Source organism: Rattus norvegicus, chromosome 19 (genome assembly GCF_036323735.1).
Source record: "Rattus norvegicus strain BN/NHsdMcwi chromosome 19, GRCr8, whole genome shotgun sequence".
NCBI lineage: Eukaryota > Metazoa > Chordata > Mammalia > Rodentia > Muridae > Rattus > Rattus norvegicus.
The window spans coordinates 62,623,546-62,646,624 of record NC_086037.1 but is presented as its reverse complement, the minus strand read 5'-3'; the positions used below and the strand labels follow the sequence as shown (position 1 = coordinate 62,646,624).

The following is a 23,079-nucleotide window of genomic DNA, read 5'->3' as shown; positions in this document are numbered from 1 at the left end:
TGGATTTGAAACAAAGTGTTCAATAGGAACTGGGACAGAGACAAGAGTCTTCCTAGAGATGGGGGTCTCAATACAAAGGAGTTTCAGTGAGTCTGACGTAGCTGGGTCCCTCGAGAAACATCTGTACCCTAGCTGCAAATAAGCCAGGCCTGAGCACAGAAGCACCTTCAGATGGACTCTGAGTGGTACCTACGTAGTTCCCTGGGAAATGCCACCTGATCTCTTCACACACCAACTTTGCAGGAAGCCAAGGAGCTTGGCCACCTCATGGTGCATGCACTGTTAACGCTGTGTTTTACGGCCACAGTTTCCAAGGGGAAAGAGCATTTAGCTGTGCTTGGGGTTAGGGAAACACATGCTATGTATCGATGTGTGCATAACTACAATGACTAAAAATACTCCTGGGGTAAAATGACCCTTTGCAGTCAGCAGAGGGAGGAAACTGAAGTAATTTGCTAGTGGAAATCCATTCATGTCAACTCTTGGTGTTCCAATGCAGCCAGTTAGAAGCTGCTTGTTATTCAGAGCTCACTCTGCTTCCTGCCCCACATTATTTCCCCCTCAGCCTGAGAAAGGAGGCTCCAGAAGAGCCTCCGGGGGCAGAGCTGTGACATCAAGACAATAGAGCAGGACAAGTAAGCTCACTGGCACCTACCCTCTTTCCAGTGCTGATTTTGCCACCCTTGACATACTTCCGTGGGCGTGTCAAGGTGATAGGCCATCCCACCCTCCTCCACTCAATCACCCATGAAATTAGAATGAGACCGTAGCAAGATTTTTTTTTTAAATGGAAGCTTTATTGATGTATATAATTCGCCTATTGAGCAATCTATTCATTCTGCTCGTTCAAATTCAGTGACTCCCAATCACAAAGTTACGCAACCACAATTGCATTTCATCACCCCGGAAAGGAATACTGTACTCACCAGTCGTCACCCCTCCCCTCAGCTCCCCTTCCAGCCCCCCAGCTCCTAGACACCACCCAGGTGCTTTCTTTCTTGGGAGATTTGTCTATTCTGGCAAATTCTACAAGTGAAATCACTCAGCAGGTTGTTTTTCCATGTCTGGCCTCTTGAACTGGCTACTGAAGGCATGAGGAGGATGTTTTTTATGATCCGTCCTTGTGGTAGCACACACCGGCCGTTCACTGCTTTTTGTGGCTGTAATGTATCCAATTAAGTGAACACAAAACACTCCCATATTCGTCACTCACCATTCTGGGTATTTCCAGTTTGGAGCTGCTAAGAAACCTGCCCCTGTAAACGTTCCTGTGAACGTTTTACAAATACAATCTTTTGTTTATCCTCGAACACACGACAATCCTCCTGCCTCTTCTTCCCGAGGGCTGGGATTGCAGACTTGTGCCACCATACCTGGCTCTACACGTGTAAGTTTGGGTGGATGGAGTGTCTGTCAGGAGTCCAGGCACTGTCTCATCTCAGCCAGGATCCAGGTCTCCTCAGCTCTGACTACAAAGTCTGTGCTTCTCATCTTGATTTATCTCTTCTATGTTTAGAAGTTTGAAATGGGAAGTCATGGGGCGAGACAGATGCCTCGGTGGTTAAGAGCGCTTCCTATGCAAGCTTGGAGACCTGAGCTCAGCTCTTCAGCAGCCACAGAAAAAGACCAGGTGGGCCACATACATCTGAATAGGAGGCAGGTGGAGATTGAGGCAGGAGGATACCTAGCTGCTAGCATAATTCCCAGTTCGGTATAAGATGTTGTCAAAAAGGAATAAGGTGGAGGGTTATGGAGCAGAGCACTTGATGTCCTCCTACGGCCCCTGTGAACATGTTCACAGGTTGCATACACTTGCATACATGTGTATACAAACACCATACTTACATGCATACATACACACACGCTCATTACTGCAAGCGAACCAGTCTCATAAGACGAGTTGTGACATCTCTCAGCTGATCGAGTAGCCTGTTTGGAAACCACCACCTCCAAACATATGGCCTATGAGAGAAAATATTTGTGCAGGTGGAAGGAGCCTCTCCGACCCTGTCAGGAAGTGTTGGCAGGTGTTGCTCTGTAAGAGCATCTAGAAGCAATCAGGCTTTCGCTTGAGGAAGACGCTGTGGTCTGAATACTCGCGTTGCCTCCGAAATCAGATGCTGAAATCCTCATGCGACTCGATGGTATTAAAGGCGGGGTTCTGGGGTGACTCGGTCATCAGCATTAATGGTTTCCTCATAAGGAAAGCTTGTTCCCAGAATACCCTTGGCAGGGAATAAGGAGGCAAAGTTTAGAACAGAGGCAGAAGGAACACCCATTCAAAGCCTGCCCCACATGTGGCCCATACATACACAGCCACCAAACTAGATAAGATGGATGAAGCAAAGAAGTGCAGGCCGACAGGAGCCGGATGTAGATCTCTCCTGAGAGACACAGGCAGAATACAGCAAATACATAGGCGAATGCCAGCAGCAAACCACTGAACTGAGAACGGGACCCCCATTGAAGGAATCAGAGAAAGGACTGAAAGAGCTTGAAGGGGCTTGAGACCCCATATGAACAACAATGCCAACCAACCAGAGCTACCAGGGACTAAGCCACTACCCAAAGACTATACATGGACTGACCCTGGGCTCCAACCTCATAGGTAGCAATGAATAGCCTAGTAAGAGCACCAGTGGAAGGGGAAGCCCTTGGTCCTGACAAGACTGAACCCCCAGAGAACGTGATTGTTGCGTGGAGGGCGGTAATGGGGGGGGGTTGGGGAGGGGAAGCCCACATAGAAGGGGAAGGAGAGGAGTTAGGGGGATGTTGGCCCGGAAACCGGGAAGGGGAATAACAATCGAAATGTAAATAAGAAATACTCAAGTTAATAAAGATTAAAAAAAAAAAAAAGAAAAAAGGAAAGCTTGTTCCCATCACATGAAACCCAGCAAGCAGACAATATCTATCTGTAAACCCGGAAGTTATGCTAACTCTCTGACCTGGGACTTTCACCTTTTACTGTTTTGGGTTTGTGTTCAGTAGCCTGAGATAATTGGTCCAGTAACCTGAAGAGAACTAAAGGATATACCAGGGAAAGAGGGTGGGGTGCGGGGATCTGGATTGTGTTTCCCCTTCCTCTGTTCCCATCTCCCTCCATCCCCCCGGACACGGGACACGAGGACAAGGCCTCCCCTTCAGATTCAGTGTGGCTTGTACTACCATTGAAAGAATGCTTCCTCTTTCTTCCTGTCACAAACATGGCACCTCGCCACTCTGCAAACCAGACTCTGTCCTGCCTCTTTGGGCCCCGACTTCTACCAGGCTTTCTCTGGTCTCCCTTCTGTTTGGGAAACCACCTACTTGGGCTACTGGATTTCACCTCAGCTGCTGCTTTCTTCGTGACAACCCAGGGATCTGTGCCCAAAGAAACCAGGAGCCTCAGGAGACACAGGAGAGAAGATCCTCAGAGGGCACAGAACTGTGGGACTCCTTGTGTGTAGCAGAGGTTACAGGTGCCCACTGTCCCGCCTCTCCTCGCCACCTCTCCTCGCCACACCTGGGCATGCATGCCCAACTTTCAAGAGCAGGCACATTCGTGTACATGCATTTTCTGTGGGATGCTGGAGGTGGCAGCTTAAGTACACCTCAGGATCACGCTCAACGACAACCAGAGCATCCTGGTGAACAAGCAGGAAATGGTCGTACCTGTCAGGTAGGATAGCTCTGAGAAAGGTGTTGGTTCCTAGCTCTAGAGCTTTCCCAAGGGGCCAAGTTCATTGGGGCCCTGGGGTATGGTAGAAGCTTCTAGATCTGACCTTCTACATGGGACTGATCGAAAAGCAAAGGAAGCTAAGCCAGACCCAGAAGTAGAATGCATTCCTCAAAGGTCCACCTCAGTAGCCTATGGCTGAACCTAGATCTCACCTCCTCGTGGTCCCACAGTCTTCCAAAATATCACCATCAACTCAGACCAGCCCTTCAGATTCATCACCAGCCTGTGGGAGACATTTCACAACCAAAACACAGCCCCCTTTTGCACTGACTCTTAACCTCAAGGTCTGGAAAGATGTGAACTCAGACACAGTCGTGGAAGGGTTGTGGTCTTGGTCCAGTCACCCCAGAACTCATTGTAGACACTATTTAAAGACATGCCTTCCCAAGAGTGTACCTATGTGTGTTGGTGGTGGGTACCCGTATACCTTCTCACCGAGGCAAGAGTCGCTCTTGACTCCTTTTCTAAAGGAGGTTCCAGAGAGCCAGTTAGGAGCAGAAGATGGCTCCCAGAGGATGTTCTTTGTGGTGCAAGCGTCATTTGTATTGAGTTGCTACACAGCAGTTGCAATAGACAATAGAATCCATGCCGTAACACCATCACCGCAGTCACTCAGAAGGGACTGTCTGCCTTGCAGCTGCGTCATCCCAGCTTTCAGGATGATGTACCCAGCACAGGCTCCAATTTATCAAGGATACTCGGCAGGGCGATGAAAGGAACACACCCTCCAACACTTCTCCCTGTCTTGGCATGTGCTGTTGTCTCGGTGCCAAGGTCAGACTGCTGGTAAAACAGAAAAACCTCCAAAATATTTGCTCATTAAGCCTCTGCCTGTTGTAAAATGGTTAGGAAGGAGCATACATACCAGTGGATACAAGTCAAAGAGAAAACGCAGATAAGATATGTGGGGTTGGAGGGGTGACTTCACGGTCAAGGGTGCTTGGTGCTCTCACAGAGGATTTGAGCTCATTTCCCAGCAGCCATCTCACAGCTACCATGACTGCAGCCCCAGGGGAAGCAACATTCTCTTCTGGCCTCCTAGGGCACCTGCGCTCATGTTCACATAGCCACAAACAAACACACAAATATGTATAACATGATATAGTATAAAAATTATAATAAATATTAACACAATATAATAAATATTATATATAACATGTAATACAATGTCATGTGTAATATAATATAATATAAATGAACAATGTGTTTATTAAAATATATAAATAAATATTATATTTATGAAATATGTATTGTGAATATATGTATAAATATATGGTAAATACTTAAAATTTATAATATGAAGTATTTTAATATCTCTGGATTATATTAATATTAATATTTTGGTTGTAATACTATTCTCTAGTCTCACAAGGAGCAGTTACTGAATTTACTGAAACATATACGGGAGCTCTTTGTATTATTTCTTTAAAATTATTTCAATAAAAATGCAAATTATATATGATATGCATATATTATATTGTATTATAAATATATGTATAAACATATATATGGTCTTACATAGTAGTTAGGCTACGTGGGTTAGCCAAGCTAGTAAGGGGGCTCTCCTCCATGAGGAGGAGTTTCCAGTAAAGTGTTTTCCTTTGATTTTCTGGCAATAGGATGAATTTGTATGATCGTCAATTCGAAACTGACTAAGTGACATAGCTGGCCTCTGTGCCCCTCATTTCCGGAACGCACTGAAGAGCGATGTGACAGGCATGAGCTTCAGCAGTGCCCTCAAAGAACTCGGAAAGCTCGAGTGGTCTCATTCCCTAGGAAGTGATACTGACGCTGAAAGATCCGGTCATGTGTCATGTGACCATCTCAACCAATCACTGTCAGTATGAAATGAGGCACCTCTTGGCTCGGAAACTCAGGAAAACATAAAATTTCATATTTTCTTGTTGACATTTTCATGCATGAATATAATACATTTTAGCGTACTATCTTCTCTAATCTCCCCTCCTCTTTCTCCCAGTGAGAACCGTCTTCTTAACAAGTGCTCTCCTATTCTCGTGAGTGTGTGTGTGTGTGTGTGTGTGTGTGTGTGTGTGTGTACGCCTGCATGTGTGTGTGCACACATTAGTATCATGGTTGCATGGGTTGGTGGTTGCCCAAGCAACTTGTCAGTGGTTACATCACTGACAGAAGTCACACCTCTTCCACCAGCCACCACTATCAGCAGTCCCTCAAGGATGGGTGGGTCTTCCTGAGCCCCTCCCCTCTCTATGCTGAAATGTTGATGGTGCTGATCTAGTGCGTGTCTTCTGCAGGGAACCACAGCTGTAGTGAGTTCCTGAGTCAGGTCCAGAAGACACTGTTTTCCAACGCCCCCCTCCCCAACCTCTGGCTGTTACAATCTTTCTGGCCCCTTCTGTGATGTTCCCTGAGCCTTGGAGAGAGATGATATAGATGTCCCTGTTTAACGCCTACTTACTGTCTGTGCTTTGACCATCCATGAGTGTCTCTATTAACCGTCATCCACTGCAAAGGACACTTCTCTGGTGGGGTACTGAGAGCTGAGCTAATCTTATGAAGTTTTTAATCAGCGCTATTTAAACTCGTCATTTAATTTGTACTGAGAAAGGCGACGGTTCTAATAATAAGATATTGCAAAGTTTTGGTTTTTTTTAAGGGAAAAGAACAGCCATTGACCCAGATTGGATGCTTGATAATTCTTAATAAGTGCTATAAATGCTCATAAAGGAATGTGAAGATGCTTAATTGCTGAATAAATGAAATATAAACATTCATTAAGTTACTCGGAGAGTTCTTTAATATGTAATGGGGAAATCGTTTTATCAAACACACTGTAAGTAATGCATGCTTATTTTCTTTCCTAAAACAAATTAATTCTTGAAATCATTAACCACCATTTAAATGTTTCTTGGCTTTTGTCTATTTGTTTCCCCCCTTTTAATTTTTTTCTAATTGGTGAGGGAATACGTCCATCCAAGAGACAGAGCAGAAAGGACAGGACTCCAAGCACAGGGAGACGAAGCCTGAGACTTTAGGTCCCAACTCTGTCATTCATAATTTCTATGTCTGAACAAATCACTTAACTTGATTGATTTTCAAGGGGCTTTGGGGAGGGTTCTATTTTTAAGGAGGTTTATCTTTTTTATTCATGTGTGTGTGCACATGCACGTGCGTGCCCGTGCACTCATGCATGCACGTCCATAGTGCATGCATGTGAGTGTGTGGGTATGGGCTTGCTGACTTGAGACAGGATCTCTCACTGAACCAGAATCTCACTGAGATTTTGAGGTGTTGACCAAGCCTACATGGATCTCTTTTGTATGTTGTTGTTGTGTTGCTGTCGTCATGTGGGTGCAGGTACACATGTATTACAAAGCATGCATGGATATCTGCACGGAGGACAACTTTTGGGAGTTTGTTCTCTGTCACAGGAATCGAACCCAGGGACTCATTTCCCTGCGGATGCATCTCTCTGGTCTGCACAATGATTCCTTTAGAAACTGCCCCAGTTTGCAGTGGTCATTCACACTCACGCTGCTCACCCCGGCCCTTCTTCCAGCACTGCCTTGCCACAGCAGACTCCAGTAAAGGGTTTGTTTGATCTAAGCTGGGTCACAGGAACATCCGACCTGCTTAGAGCTTTGAACAGCTACAGGCAGAAACATGACATGTGTGTTATGTGCTTCACAAAATTTAAAACTGGCCTAAGAGCAGGGGAGAGGCTGGACGGTTTCCAGACTTTTAAATAGGATTATTGGGGAGAGCCAGGATTGTACTTGCCCTGCCTCAGTGACTCTGGAGGCCCTGTGTGTGGAAAAGGATAGCACATCAGGTGGAGAAAGCTCCTGTCCTTGATTGAGTATGTGACTCGCAGAGAGAGACCACTCTCTCCTTTCCCCGCAGGCTGAATTTGGTGCTGATGAGAGGGAAAAGTACACCTGCATGAAACCGCTAAGGTTTGGGAGATATCGTGGAACATCCCCCAATACGTTCTGGAAACACATGCGGCTGATCAACCCTTTCTGGACTTCTAAAGATCGGCCTATTAATATTTAGGGCGTTCCCTGGGGTCGGCTTCTGTTCGCTCGCTATCCCAGAACTTTAACCTGAGGGCTCGCGAGAATCCGCCCACCTAATGGATGTGTACAAGATTCTCAACACGCCAAGTGCGACGAAGCTCTAAGGAAGCCTGCCGGAAATGCGATCTTTCTGAACTGCACCGTAACCCAGATTTGCCTCAACAGCAACCTGGCAGATCCAGTCTCTTTACCCTTGATCTAGAGTCTAACTCCTATCCTCTTTTTCTCCATTGTTGACTCTTTCTCTGGTCACCTCTACCTTAGATTTCTTTATCTGGGCTTTTACAAAATAAATAAATAAATAATAAAAAATCCACTAACCAGCAGTGAGAACTCGGGGAGCAATTACAAAGTCTGTAATTTTCTTTTCAGATGTAAATGTTTATACTTTAAGAGTCCTCGGGGGACAAAAGAATATTAACATTTAATATAGCACTCTTCATGTTTACCCGTACAGGAAATGTGGGCATCCCCCAGAGGATCCTGGGATTGCTCACAGGAAAACAATCTCCTGTATCGAATTCTCGGGGGCCCCTTCTTCCACGGCTGCTGGTCTCAAGAGTACGTAGCTGGGCTCCCAGCCTCTGAGCATGCATCCGTCTTTTTCTTTCCTAAGTGCTTTTTCATATCTCAAGGAGCCATAGAAAAGCTGTCCCTACAGACCACTCAATACAACCCTATCTCCCTCTCTGAGGCCTACAGCCAGAAGCTGAAGACCGGGCAGTCAGGAAAGTCAGGGTCCCACCAGCATCTCAACTTTCTTCTTCTGGCCCCTATTTTTATGTCCAGGGACTTGCATCTACCCTTGCGTATACCTTTATGTATATTCCCGAAGAAAACCAAGCAGTCAATGCCAGAATTCCTGTGAGTCCGTCTGAGTCTGAATATGGGACCAGGTTCCATTGACAGGGAAAGCACTTGAAGTCAAAAATCTTCATTTTTCCAGTTTGCAGAACAAAACCCCCTGATCCAGGGGCCCATATAAAGTGCATGTCTCCTTGGGTTATTTACACAGATGGTACAGCTTTCTTTCCATAACCCCGCAGCCCTAATGGGAGGGCCTAAGGTGTTCCTAAAATGGAGAAAGCTAACTTCCTCTCCTCATGGCTTCTGAGTTCCTCAGGAACAAAGGTTGGTCCTGGCTTGTTACCTAGTCAGCGGCCATAGTATGCGGAGCTGAAAAAGCAAAATCAGGGACACGACTAAACATATCCACATCCATATAGAGATACCAAAGCTCAGAGAAAATACACTTTGAAAAGAGAAGCTGGGGCTGGAGAGATGGCTTAGCAGATAAACGCACTAACCACTCTTGCAGAGGACCTAGGTCTAGCTTCCCACACTTACGTGGAGGCTCACCACTGGCCTGCAACTCCAGTTGTAGGGTTTCTGAGGCCTTCTTCTGACTTCCTCAGGCACCAGGCGTGTGGTTGCATACCATGCAGGCAGAAAACTCATACACATAAAACAGAGTATCTTTAAAGAAACTCGGAGAGTGAATGTTCCGTTACTTACAGACCTCCATCTGTCGCCCATCCATTCTCCACCCAGGACCCATCCATGCACCCACATACCCATCCATCCACCCGTTTACTCATCCATCTGTCCACCATCTATCTATCCATTTTTTTTTTTTTGGTTCTTTTTTTTCGGAGCTGGGGACCGAACCCAGGGCCTTGCGCTTCCTATCAAGCGCTCTACCACTGAGCTAAATCCCCAGCCCCCCCCCCCATCTATCTATCCATACACCCCCCACCACCAACAGCCCATCTACTCACATGCGTACCTACTTACCTACACATCCATCCACCCACCAATCTTCCTACCCGCCCACGAACCCATCCACCCACCCATCCACACTTTTATCTATCCACCTACTCACCCATCTATCTATCCATTCATTCACCCGCCCACCCATCCAAGGAAGCCGGCTGAGCTAAACCCCTTCTTCGATCCGTTCTACGCTCATTAATAGGGGTACACAGAGAGGTGGAAGCCTGGAAGCAGAGTCAGAAAGAAGTCTAAGTGACCCTCTCGGAGGACTCTGAAACACACTGCTGGAAAACTGGGGGAGGTTAACCACGAACTCCCTCAGCACCCTTTGAGACTGAGGAACCACTTGCTCATCATAGAGATGAGGGAACCTCCGGGCTTCCTAGAGAGACCCGGAAGTGGCTTTAGGACCAGTTTGACAGCTTTTGCTCCAGAGCCGGGGCAGCGAGGCACCAGCCGCTCTCTCATCTTGCTTCTACAAGCCACGCTGTCATCTGCCTCTGTGAGTGGACCGGGGTCGCCAGGGCTGTCGTTACCCACGGGGTCCCTATTCTGGGATGGCAGGGAGGTCCTAAGCGCACTTCGACCGGCTTGTGAAAAGCCGGCTAAGAGTGAAAGGAGCGAAAGGTGAACATTGAGGTTAACAGGTGGCATTGGAGAATGGCAAGTAGTGAGTGGGTGATGATGATAGCTGGTAGTTAAGGTTGCCAAGTGACAGCTGAGGATGACTGATAGCTGCCGAAGATGACGGATGGTTCTTGAGGGTGACAGGAGACATCTGTGGACTAGGGTCGTTTAAGTATCACCAATTTGGATGCCTCTAATTGCTGCTGCCTCAGAACTGTGCTTAAGCATCCATGGTATACCTTTAAAACTCCTTGCCTGTAATAAACAAGTGCACCACACTCGTTGTGATTTGCATTGTAAGGAGGAGGAGGCAAGGTTAAAAAGTTGTCCAGGGTCACAGAAGTAGCTGTTAGTAGATCTAAGTCCGGGACCCACAGTTCATGATTCCCAATATAAAAATTGTAATGCTGCACACACCCCACTGCCTCATGGGAATAGATAAGGAAGCTCCTCCTTTGCCTTCCTGAGCCATTGCAGAATGTTCTGGTTGTGAAATCGTACACAATCCAGATCTATGTTCACTCCATGACTATTGCTTCAGGTCACAGACTCTGCCCTGCCCTCCGGGATTGCTGTGGTTAGGACATGAATGATGGAGTCAGGTGTCCCTTGGCCCAGTGGATACATAGAACCCTGTATCCACTCACCATCTATGGGACATGGAGTTGTTGATCATTCTGTCTCTGGGCCTGAGTTTATTCACTTGCAAAACAGGACCCATGGATCACCACGGTCTCTTTAGGTGTCATAATTTATGAACACGTTGTAACGCAGCGCCTGGCACTTATGAAATGGCAGGAGACACCACTGTGGTAGAATGGAGGGGCAGGCGTGCTGACTTCGAGACAGAAGGCGACAGGAGAGTAGCAGAGACGGCGACGGTGGTTTGGAAATCTGTGGAGGGCTCATCCCACCCAGATCACTAGGCTGTAGTCTACTAGGTATTCTTTGTCCCTGAAGACAGTTCAAGGGAAGGAGTCAACATTCACATAGAGTTTCCATGGTAATTTGAAAAAAACAAATGGGTAATGATGACTATAAAAATGTTTGCAGGGATGGGAAGATGGCTCGCCACTTGCTATAGAGTGTTTGCCGTGCAAGCATGAAATGGATGCTGGCTACAGGGGCAGAGATGTGAAATCCTAGCCCTGGGAAGGTGGAGTCAAATGGATCTCTGGGGACCCACTGCCTAGCTAGCTGAGCCAAATCAATAAATCCAGGCAGTGAGAGACCCTGTCTCAAAACAAACTAGAACTACAACAAATGGCTGGGCCTGGAAAGAGATGGTTCAGCCTCCAAAGGACCTGGGTTCAGTTCCCAAAACCTATGTTCAGTGGTTCACACCCCCTGAAACTCCAGATGTAGGGGACCCAATGCCCCCGTTCTGGCTCTGGTGGACACCTGCACATACCCAGCATGCACTCACCTAGACATGTGCATGCACGTGCATAAAATAAAAATAAAAAAATAAAAATAAAATAAAAAAGTGGAGAAGGGGAAGGAGGAGGAGAAGGAGGGGAGGAAGAAGAGGAAGAAGAGGAGAAGGGTAGCTGAGGGTAAGCTAAGGGTGAGCTCTGAAATAACGCTGTCTCTTTAGGGAAGCGATGATCATTCGGTGACATAATTTATAAACACGCTGTAGCTGTAGCTGTAGCGTAGTGCCTGACACATTAAGGGCTTAGGAAGTGACAAGAGACACCGCTAAGGTAGGATAGAGTGGCTTGCATGCTAACTTCAAGACAAAAGGAGGCACTCGAATAGCCGAGAGGGCGAGGACTATTTGAAACACAAATACGAGAAGAAAAACCACTCCATTTCATTCCCTGATTGTTAGCACTGTCAAAGAATTACAAGTGCTTTGTGTGTGTTAGTGTGTGTGTGTGTGTGTGTGTGTGAGAGAGAGAGGGGGGGGGGACTGGGCAAGAAGACCTGACTCATATAAGGTGATGACAGTTTCACTGTACCCTGGGATGAACTTGAACCAGTGAATCTCCTGTCTCTGACTCCCGGGTTCTGGGGTGACAGGTAGATAGATGTTTTATCTGTATGAAAGCACAGATTTTGTTTTTGTTTTGGGAGGGGTGCTGTTGTTTAACATTCTGGCTTTGAACTCTCTAGCTGGAGTCTCCTGCCTCTACTACCTGAGAGCAGGAATTTCAGGTTTGCACTGCTATGCCCAGTTTATGCATTACTGGAGAAGGGAATCTGGAGCTCCCTGTTAGATCAGCCTCTACCTACTGAACTTCATCTCCAGCCCAGTTCCTGTTGCTAGCCAGGTTTTTTGTTTGTTTGTTTGTTTTGTCTTGTTTTTTAGCATGCAAGGCAACTTAGTTCAGTGGTAGAATTTTTGCCTAGCATACAAGTCCCTGGGGTCCCTCCCCAGCACTACAAAAAAACAAAATATCTAGCCATTAGGACATCTTAAACTCTTTCTGCTTTAGCTGCTGTTGGCCAAATGCTAATTGTGCCTCCTTGTCTGACTGAGGTGAGGTGCCAGAGGGCAAGCGGCCTCGTGGCTTTGAACCATGGGGCTGGAAGAACAGTGTGCATAATCTCTGGTTTTTATTGCTGATCCTTAGATTTAATTAGGTCTTTGTAAATCGAAAATACTCCGGGGCATATTTCATCACTGTGTATCTCTAACTCCCTGTGGGATGGCAACTGTTAGCCTTGCTTTACCTTAGCATTATCGAGATTTGAAACTCTCTCTTGGTCAGGCAGATTTGAAACGTCTCTCTTTCTGCCTCCTGTTTGTAATTAAGATTCCTTTTCCTTAATCATGTGCTTAGCATTAACCTGTTTCTGAGAAAATGACAGCTCGGGTCGGATGCTGCCTCTGCCCATCCCAACAGAAATGCAATTACTGAGCAAAGCTACATTTTGGAAGAGCCTCCAAGCAGTTGCAATGATACAGCGTGACCCCAGGAGGAAGGAGTCAGATGGAAGTTAACGATTAAACAGAAGTCCTAAGAATAGGGAGGATGGAGAGAAGCTATACACTCTTTCTCCACCTGACTTATCTCTCAAGGGGATTTCCTGGGTTTTCTGTAGACTGTTTTTGCTAAGATCTCTCTCTCTCTCTCTCTCTCTCTCTCTCTCTCTCTCTCTCTCTCTCTCTCCTTCCCTTCCCTCCCTCCCTCCTTCCCTCCCTCCCTCCTTCCCTCCTTCCCTCCCTCCCTCCTTCCCTCCTTCCCTCCCTCCCTCCTTCCCTCCTTCCCTCCTTCCCTCCCTCCCTCCTTCCCTCCTTCCCTTCCTCCTCCTCTTCTTCTTTCTCCTCCTCCTCCTCCTCCTCCTCCTCCTCCTCCTCCTCCTCCTCCTCCTCCTTTCTCTCTCTCTCTCTCTCTGATTTCGGTGTGTGTGCATGTGTGGGTATGGGTGTGTGCTCATGCACGTGCATATGAAAACCAGAAGGGGTCCAGTATCCACTACTCTCCACCCTCTTCTGAGACACAGCCTTTTTACTGGATGTGAAGTTCCCTTTTTCAGCTAGACTGGCTGGCCTTGAGCACCAGGAATCCGTCCGTCTCTTGCCTCCTGATACTGGGCTTACAGACACATTCAACCATGCCTGGCTTTTGGGTGGGTGCTGGGGATCTGAACTTGGAACTCAGATCTTCATACTTGCGTAGCAAACTCTTACTGCTAGTCCCTCCCCCTCTCTGTTTTTTAATGTTCTTATTGTTGTTATGGGTGAGGTGGCTTCTAGGCCCCCCACTTTGTGGCTCCTGACCTCAGAAGACTTTCTAGACCTGGAGGGCAAGCTTTGTTTCCAGTGGTGTTTGTCTTGCTAAATTACAAATGTTTTTAACCTTTGTATCTTGGCCCTCCCATAGATCAATTCAGCGAGTTCTTGCCTCAGAACTCTGGAACTAGCTGGAAGGTAACAAGGGGTAACATCTAATAGGCCTGGCAAGTTTCTGAGTCTGCTCGTGACTGGACCTTCCTGACCAACCAGCCTTCCGACTGAACTGGAATGTGTGGTTACGAAAGCAAAGAACAATCCCGAATGTTTCTCTGTCATAAGTTTTTAATTAGCCTTACCTATGCTTGGGCCCCTCTCAGTGGTGTTCTACGGGGATATAGAAAATAGTTTGAACTGTGTTATCTGGCATCGCGTTTGCCACAATGCCTGTGTGCGTGCATGTGTGCCTGCCTGCCTGCCTGCCTGCCTGTCTGCCTGTCCTTGGGTGTCATTCTTCAGGTACCATTCACATTAGTTTATTTTAAGGCAGGATCTATTACCAGGATCTGGAGAGCAACAATTAACCAAGGCTGACTGACAAGAGAGCCCCGTAGATGTTCTCTCCACCTCCCCAGCCCTGGCATCACAGGTACACGCCACGACGCCCAACTATTTTTTTTTTACATGAGGTCTAGATATACTCGAGTTCCTGTGCTTGCTAGACTAGCACTTTACCAACTGAGCATTCCCCCAGGCCCCATGGTCGTAGTTCTTCCTACAAGTTGTGTAATTTCCAGCATCCCTCTGTCAGAACCATCACCTTCCTCCAGTTTCTCCTTTGTGCTACCTGCCATGACCTCAATGTCTTTCCATCTCATCTCCTTAGTCCCAGCTGAGTGTGCTGGTCCTTAGCTCTTACCAACACCCCCCCAATGTAGCCCCTTGTCACCTCTTGCCTGGACTCTGTTCCAAGCCTCTTCCTTTCCTCAGTAGAAGCCCACTCTTTATCAGAAAGCATGGATACTCTGCCAAAAACCAAGTTTCCGATTATCTACAGGATGGAGTTCAGATTCTCAGAAGGGAACTCCAGACAGTTTCTATGCCAATTTCAACGTGCCTCCTTCCCCAAGTATATTTGGACATGATAGCCTTTGGTCACATCCCAGCTACATGGAGTCCCCACATCACTGGTCTAGTATAGCCTCCCCAGTGACCCTTCAATCTATTTGTGATGTGACCCAAGCCTGTACAAACCCTCCACTTCATGTGAGTCTTCCTGAATCTTCCTGTGGTCCAAACTCAGCTCTGAGCTTCCCCTTCCATGCAGAGTTCCCTGCCTGGGGTCAGAATCAGCCCCCACCTTCTGTGTTCCTGCAGCACTCTGCTTGTATCTCCCAGGAAAAGTAATTTTGTTTCACAGTTGATCTTATACGTTTTCATTGTCCAATGTACTTTAGGCTCCAGCCCACCTCTGGCACCATGGTAAGAAGGAAAGTGGGCAAACCTTTGGGAGGTGGTACCCAGAGGAAGGAAGTTAGGTCATTGAGGGCTGTTGCTGTAAAATAATACAAAAAAAAAAAAAAAAAAAAAAAAGCTGTCTTTTATCCCACACTAGGTCCGGCACCGCAGTGCCCCAAGACATCTGTTGGATGTCTTCATCTCAGTCAGCAAAGCGTCTCACCCGCTCTGCCCCATCCCATATCACACTGCCGATGGCTTCTCTCTGAGCCTGGCAACAATCTCTCTACCCATCTAGTTCCCAAGGCAGGTTGCCACCACGCCAGACGTACACATGTCTCCAGCCACCACACGCTCTCTTGAACTTAAATCGCCACATGAGAGAACACACAACACAATAACCTCTGAGCCAATTGATAATACATAATTTGCTCATCTAGACACACAAAGCCCTGCACACACCCATCCCTTAAGAACATTCATAACGACCTGTAAGTGTGCAGAGAGGACTCTTAACGTCAGCCTCCATGTTCTCTCTGCTGCTTCTCCCCACTCGCTCCAGCCTCTTCCTCTCAAACTTTTCTCCCGCCCATCCTTCCTTCTCGTCCAATGACAGGCCTCGTTCTATCTTGTACCCGCCTTCGCCTGCGTAATGACATCATCCTACAGGGGGTACATCCTTTGAGGAACTTCGAAGCCCTCCTCTCTTGCTTTGCCTTCATCCGCCATGCGGGGAGCCTCTGCGCTCCCCAGCAGATGCTTTGGTCCATCATGGGCTCCAGAACAACAGAGCCAACCGGCCTCAGATTTACACTCCTGCAGCTACGAGTCAAAATCGAGCTCTCCTCCTGAGAATCCTCAGGTCCCTGTCTTGTCCTTTAGATGACCAGCAGAAGTCTCTCCCCATAGTGAGTGCCCCAGCGCCAGCGCCCTGTGTCACAGAGCCTGGCATCTGTCCCATTCTGTAACTTGACACTCTCCAGGAAGTTAGGTTAAAAATGGGAGCATTGAACAGCATGGATGATAATGCCATTTGATACCTCAGGGCCCTGCTTGCCTGCGTCTGTCACCATTTTACTAAACTGGCTATGTTTTGGGTGGATAAGAATTATCAGGGCAAATATTTCTTGGGAATCGGTCAGTTTCTGAGTTCGGTGAAGGAATACCCCTGTGGGAAAGGGAAAGACCCCTTTTCCATGGAATTTCCATTCTGGGAAAGGGGCACAGCAATTTGAAGGCACACAGACATGGAGACTGCCTTGAAAAAGGCAGGGCAACTGTAGGGTAAGGAGAACTGAGGTGTCGTGAGGCCTTTCTGAGGAAAACCTTACTCCTGAGGAAGCTACACCTGGCCCGGACCAGGAGGAGCCATGGGTCACACTGTGCTAAGAACAGGGTACACCCGAGAGCCTGTCATGTGGCGGAGAAGAGAGAATCCACATGACTCAACCAGGAAGCATAGGTAGCAGAGGGTCATGGGATTGAGAAGGTCATGGTTGAGACAAGTCATGGGATGAAGTCAGGAGTCTGGAAATATCAGTCTGTAGTCCCCAGCACGAGCGACATTTGCTTTCATGGCCACTCCAGTTCCAAGTGCTAGCATTCTGTTTTCAGAAAACAGGACTGGGATGTGACTTGGTGGCACAGCACAGGCCTCGCATGTGCGAGGGTTGCGTTCAAACTCAAGCAGTGCAAAAGATAAGATGGCTCAGAGGTTAAGAGCACTGGCTGCTCTTCCAGAGGACCAGGGTTCGATTCCCAGCCCCTACATGGCAGCTCACAACTGTAACTCCTATCCAAGGGCATTTGACCCTCAGGTACTTCATGCCCATGTATACATGAATACGAAAGGAAAAACTCTCATACACATAAAAACCCATACATACATATATGTATATGCACAGACACATATACTGTTCTAAGGTCAGCATTTGATATAGTAAAGAAGTGCTCATGTCTTGGTCTTCACAGATTTTCTTGTAGCATAATGATGACACTTGCTTCATGGGACCCAGCTGCCAACCTCCACACCATTTTGCCCAGTTTTCTGAATGGTTCTTGTTGCTGTTCCTTGTCGCCTTACACCTCTGAGACTATGGGTGAGCCTTATCTACAGTTGGGACTCTCTGTGAGTGATTCACTTAGCCTCACCGGCTAGAGACACGCTGCACAGATTTCTAGAACATGTTGATCTCTGTTACCCTGCGTCTCCAGAGCTCTAATCGTGGCTGTACAGGAAATACTGCATTGATACACATCAGAGTTTGAAAGAAAGGACCTGAAAAACAGCACCTGTGGGGCAACCATACCATGTTGTGTGTCTGGGAGGTTTTGTCTACACTATCCCACCATATCTTTATAAACTTTCGAGCTTGTCCATGGCTCAACTTTCTGATGGCCCCACAGGCTCAGAGCAATTTATTGACCCAAAGTTACACAACTAAAAAGAACCCAGGTGCCTGTTCTCTTTCCTCAAAGACCCTGTTTCAGGAGTTAAGAGTATGGGCTCGGGGCTGGGGATTTAGCTCAGTGGTAGAGCGCTTACCTAGGAAGCGCAAGGCCCTGGGTTCGGTCCCCAGCTCCGAAAAAAAAGAACCAAAAAAAAAAAAAAAGAGTATGGGCTCATGGTTATCGCCTATCCGTTGGGAGAGTTATTTACTCTTGGCTGGAAAAACAGGGTGATGACAGTGCTGTTTTTGTAGTTCACGTGCACATAAAGTGCCCTGTAAGCTGTGTGACACTCGTGGTGTGCACCACAGCACATCTGTCCTCTCTCTTTCCGCTGTACACTGCAGCTTTTCTAGAAGCACAGAGACGTCCTGAAATAGAACAGCACACAGCTTACAGGAAAGTAAGGTTTCGAGAAAGCAAAGTGTCCCAGACAAGCTCACAAAACCATCTCGAGGCTAATGCGCCTGCCCCATGTCCCTAGCTGCCCCATACACCCTTGAGTTACTACTGTTCTCATCTTGGTTCGTGCGCTCACGTCACGTGGCTCTTCGCACATGCGCCCTTCCTCCCGGGCTGCCCCAGGCCATGCCGCTCCATGAGCACCTGGATCACATTCTTCCTTGTTCAAAACAGAGTCATGGCGGGTGGTTGGGAAGGGGCAGTGGCTGCGGTCTTGATTACTGTGTACCTCTGGGTCCATTTCTCTGCTGTGCGGAATGAGTTCTCTACCCCATTTCTGTTTGTTCCGTTCTTGAGAGAAAATAGTACTGAGGCCTTGAGACGAATCTGCTGCAGAGTAAGCAAATGAGGAGGGAGACAGAAGCAAGGCACCCACCCTGTCAAATGCCCCAAGTACACTCCCTTGAAGCACTCACAAGGTATCTAGGATAGAGGGCATGATTTGCTACAGAAAGGTATTTTCCTATTTTTAAGCATGGGGTTAACAAAACAACCACGCACAAAGCGCACTGTAGATGCGGAAGCTTCTGCAGAGTTCTACCTTGGGGTTTCTGATGCGCGGGAGAAAACCCTCCTCTCAAACAGCTTCAAAGTGATTCTTCCCAAAAGCCCCGATCAGTTCCAAAAATCCACAGGAACGCCTCATATCTGTATTTACTCAACCTTCACATTAACTTTGTAGCGTAGGCAAGGAAGGCACGTCTATGTTAACATTACACAGGATGAAATCCGAAGCCACGGAGTAAGGGGGTGTGGCTAAAGTGCAGACCTGTGAGCGGAGCCACTCGTCTCAGAGAATCGCCTGCACTAAGGTATTCTGTTGTTTGGTTTGGGTTTCTCCGTGCTGGTCCCAAAACCAGAGTTTCATATCTGCTGGGTACATGTGCTACCACCGAGCAGCAGGCCGGCCACCTTTTTCTTCTTGTTCACGAAGCTGAAACATGTTTATACAGCATGTCATAATGCTGTGTTATCCTCCTGCAGGTCCAGTTGTCCTTTCACTGTCTCGTATGGACTCCCCAAGGTTCCCGGAGGAAACCGTCCTCATTACCGGAGGAGGAGGATATTTTGGCTTCCGGTCAGTTCATCTACAAAATACCCTCACGGAATTCTTCTACTGGATAGTTTTCTATTCCGGTGCTTAGATACACGTACAAGTTTATATAGTTTCAAAACAAAAGTGAACTCCGGTGCTCACTGCTCAGGCTTGAAAACTGAAAAACACAAGTTTATTCCACTTCAAGAAACAATATTTTTAAAACCTGTAAATTGGGGCTTGGTGAATATTCATATCACCAAAGATAATTTTTTTAAGGACAACTGTAATCATTTCTTTCCCATCGCTATGACTAAATGAGTATCTAACAAGAAACAATGAAAGGGACAAACTACCTGGACTCATGGGTTAAAGGAGTACAGTCCCTCACAAGGGCAGGGCACGGTGGTGGGAAGGAGGAAACAGGGAAGCAACATGAGGCCTGGTCTGTCTATCCAAACCCAAGGCCCACCTCTAGCGGCTCACTCTCTCCAGCAGGGGACCAAGTGCTTAATGACTTGAGCCTGCTGGAGAGGGTTCACATTCAAATCACAGTAGACACTCTGTCACAGATACATTGTGGTGATTCACTGTGTTGAGGGGGGAATCCTTGTTTTTCCAAAATCTAAATAAGACCTGTAGCGATGGATATGTATGGTAAATAACTCAGGATGAGTTAACAGGACTCGCTACCTTACTGGCAGGTCTGGCGCTTTCGTCAGACACAGCCGAAGGGTCACCTGACCTAACCCCTGTTCTTTCTCACCTCAGCCTCGGCTGCGCTCTGAACCAGAAAGGAGTCCGTGTGATTCTGTTCGACATCATCGAACCGGCCCAGAACCTTCCAGAGGGAATCACATTCGTCCGCGGGGATATCCGCTGCCTCTCTGACGTGGAGGCGGCCTTCCAGGATGCTGACATCGCATGCGTCTTCCACATCGCCTCTTACGGCATGTCTGGGAGGGAGCAACTGAACAAAACCCGGATTGAAGAGGTCAACGTGGGTGGCACAGAGAACATCCTCCAGGCCTGCCTAGGGAGAGGAGTGCCCAGCTTGGTCTACACGAGCACATTTAACGTCATCTTCGGAGGTCAAGTCATCAGAAACGGGGACGAGTCTCTGCCTTACCTACCTCTTCACCTGCACCCAGATCACTACTCCAGGACCAAATCCATTGCAGAGAAGAAGGTCCTGGAAGCCAATGGCTTGGCCTTCAAGCAAGGGGATGGCGTACTCAGAACCTGTGCGATAAGGCCAGCTGGCATCTACGGGGCTGGAGAGCAGAGGCACCTTCCCAGGGTGGTTAGCTACATTGAGAGGGGCCTGTTCAGATTCGTGTATGGGGATCCCCAAAGCCTGGTCGAGTTTGTCCACGTGGATAACCTGGCGAAGGCTCACATTCTGGCCTCCGAGGCTCTGAAAGCTGATAAGGGCCACATTGCCTCCGGGCAGCCCTACTTCATCTCGGACGGTAGGCCCGTAAATAACTTTGAGTTCTTTAGGCCACTGGTTGAGGGTCTGGGCTACACATTCCCAACCACCCGCCTGCCACTAACCCTCATCTACTACTTCGCTTTCCTGATAGAGATGACCCACCTCATTGTGGGCAGGCTCTACAACTTCCAGCCCTTCCTCACCTGCACCGAGGTTTATAAAACTGGTGTCACACATTACTTCAGCCTAGAGAAAGCCAAGAGTGAGCTAGGCTATGCACCTCAGCCGTTTGACCTGCAGGAGGTGGTCGAGTGGTTTAAAGCCCATGGTCATGGCCGAAGGCCTCGAGGTCAAGACTCAGAGTTTATTCTGTGGGATGGAATTCTGGTCCTACTCTTGGCGTTTTCTGTTCTGACCTGGATCCCTCCTTCCACAATCCTGTCCCTATGAAGAGAAAAACTATACACAGGAGCCGAGCCTCCTTCCTGGGATGGTTTTCAAGGATGCAGGTTTTGAAAGATGTGTCATATTATCTAGTACCATTCCTGGGTCTTCAGATTATTTCCTAACAATGAGTCTTCAAACATCATGGCCAGGGCTACCTCCTTATGAGTGGTTGATCAGGGAGACTGCTGAGGCCTCCAAGACAGCATTGACTCTTGCCAATGCTCTTGGTTGCCCACCAGAACTAGGTAGTAAGCCTCTGTTGCCTAAGGTGCCATGCACCTTAACTACAGCACATAAAGAAGTCCAACTGGAACTGAACTGGAAGCTTCCTCCCTGCCTGCTAGATTTCATAGTTCCGGAAGGGTCTATACTAGCGACTGGAGGAAAACAGTCTTGTTCAGCTGTGGAGCCTGCATGTAGCACTACCAAGTGGGCAAGGCATACCCTCGAGTACACTCCTGGCATGTCTGTTAGGGGATAACCAACTGCTTCCGAGTTGGATTGGAGGCTGGCTCCCTAGGAGGGAGTTCGTTCCTGGTTCCTGGTATAAACCTGGCCTGAAGCTCATGGATAGAGAGGTCACAGGCCAAGTGTAGTCTACTTCTGTTGTTTTGCTGGATAGAGAAGTCGTGCCCACGAAACTGCTCTATAAATGTTTATGTTTATATCTGTAGATTAGTGCTACTCTCAGCTGTAATCAGAGACGCTTCTCTCCACCGTGGGCACCAGTCATGCTTCCGAGGCTCATAACTGGTCCAAGTGCTAAGTGTTGAGTGTTCATCCAGAGACAGGACGTCTGTATCATTCCCTGAAAGCCTCACAGGACTTTGTAGCAAAAGGGAAAGAATGCATAAGCTGGAGGAGGTGGACGGGGAGAGGTTGCTGGTGTTGCTGGTGTTAGGGAGACTGTCTCCTGAGAATGACATGACTTCTGTCCTCATGAACTAACTATAACTGTGATACAGTACTAGACTCCGTACGATGAGGCCTACCCCCATTCCGCCATGGGAAGGAGAGAAGCTCCCAATACTCACTCCTCCTGAGAAGATGAGGGTGGTTGATAGTTTCTGGGGAGGTGGAGACAGTTTCTCTAGCGATTTAGTCCCTTCTAAGTTGCCCCATTCTCCTGTAAGCAAGCTTAATGAAACTCTTTGACACACACACACACACACACACACACACTGACATGGATTAGAAAGCAATCTAGATGGGAAGAGGTAAGAGTTCTGTGGGAATGGGACATAACAGGGTGTGGGGGGAATCCGATCGGACTACCTTATATACATGTTCGAACATGTCATAATGAAACTCTTATACACTGAATCCATACTAATAAAAAAAGAAAAATGAATTCTTGGGTTAAATATCCACTACTTTCCCTGTCTCACTGACCCTTCTGGGACACAAGAAGACACAAAGGTAAGTTAGAAGTTTGGTTTCTATCTCCTTGAACCCTAGCGGAGTGCAGCGGGAAGTCACTCTGATGCCAAGAAAAGAGTAAGTTGAGTTAGGAACTCTGGATGTCTCAGAAGCCAAGAAGAACCCATGCTCACTTCATACACTGCGTGTGCACAAAGCAGTAAAATCCAAACTGGTATGGAATAGCCCACAATGAGGCTTGGGTCTTATCCCTAGCAGGCCAGTCTCGGGGGGCAGTGGCACCCTCTAAAACCTCTGCCCCTGGTGGTACAAGGGCATCCTGCCTATGTGACCATGGGTCATATTTATGTTGAAGCATAAGACCCTTCTAAAGATTGAATTAGACGTCTACAGCACACACATACATACACAAATGCATGCTCATGCAGGCACACATGCACACACACGTGCAGGCACGTTGCCATAGTTACCAGAATTGTCACCGTTCATTCCCTCTGAAGGGTCTCTTCTCAGGAGCATTCTCTTTGGAGGGCCCATTGTTACTGAAGTTTCTGT

The 23,079-nt window shown here is 47.6% G+C and overlaps 1 protein-coding gene and 1 long non-coding RNA gene across 4 annotated transcripts; one reads left to right on the top strand and one right to left on the bottom strand.

The window, feature by feature from the left end:
* Positions 1 to 775: 775 nt before the first annotated feature.
* LOC120098492 (uncharacterized) lies at positions 776 to 21,036 on the bottom strand. Of its 3 annotated transcripts, XR_010060497.1 has the most exons (5): positions 20,901 to 21,036; positions 20,029 to 20,232; positions 4,584 to 19,440; positions 4,154 to 4,501; positions 776 to 2,225 (listed from the first exon to the last, which is right to left on the bottom strand). It is a non-coding gene; the product is annotated as an uncharacterized LOC120098492 (long non-coding RNA). The 3 variants fall into 3 exon arrangements; XR_010060495.1 differs by having other exon boundaries at positions 776 to 4,501; XR_010060496.1 differs by having other exon boundaries at positions 776 to 4,765; positions 7,240 to 19,440.
* On the top strand, positions 9,973 to 22,495 carry Sdr42e1 (short chain dehydrogenase/reductase family 42E, member 1). Its single transcript, NM_001271269.1, is given in 3 exon segments — positions 9,973 to 10,051; positions 19,211 to 19,304; positions 20,034 to 22,495. Coding segments are annotated over 2 exon segments (1,182 nt in total). The 5' UTR covers positions 9,973 to 10,051; positions 19,211 to 19,236; the 3' UTR covers positions 21,148 to 22,495.
* Positions 22,496 to 23,079: the final 584 nt, after the last annotated feature.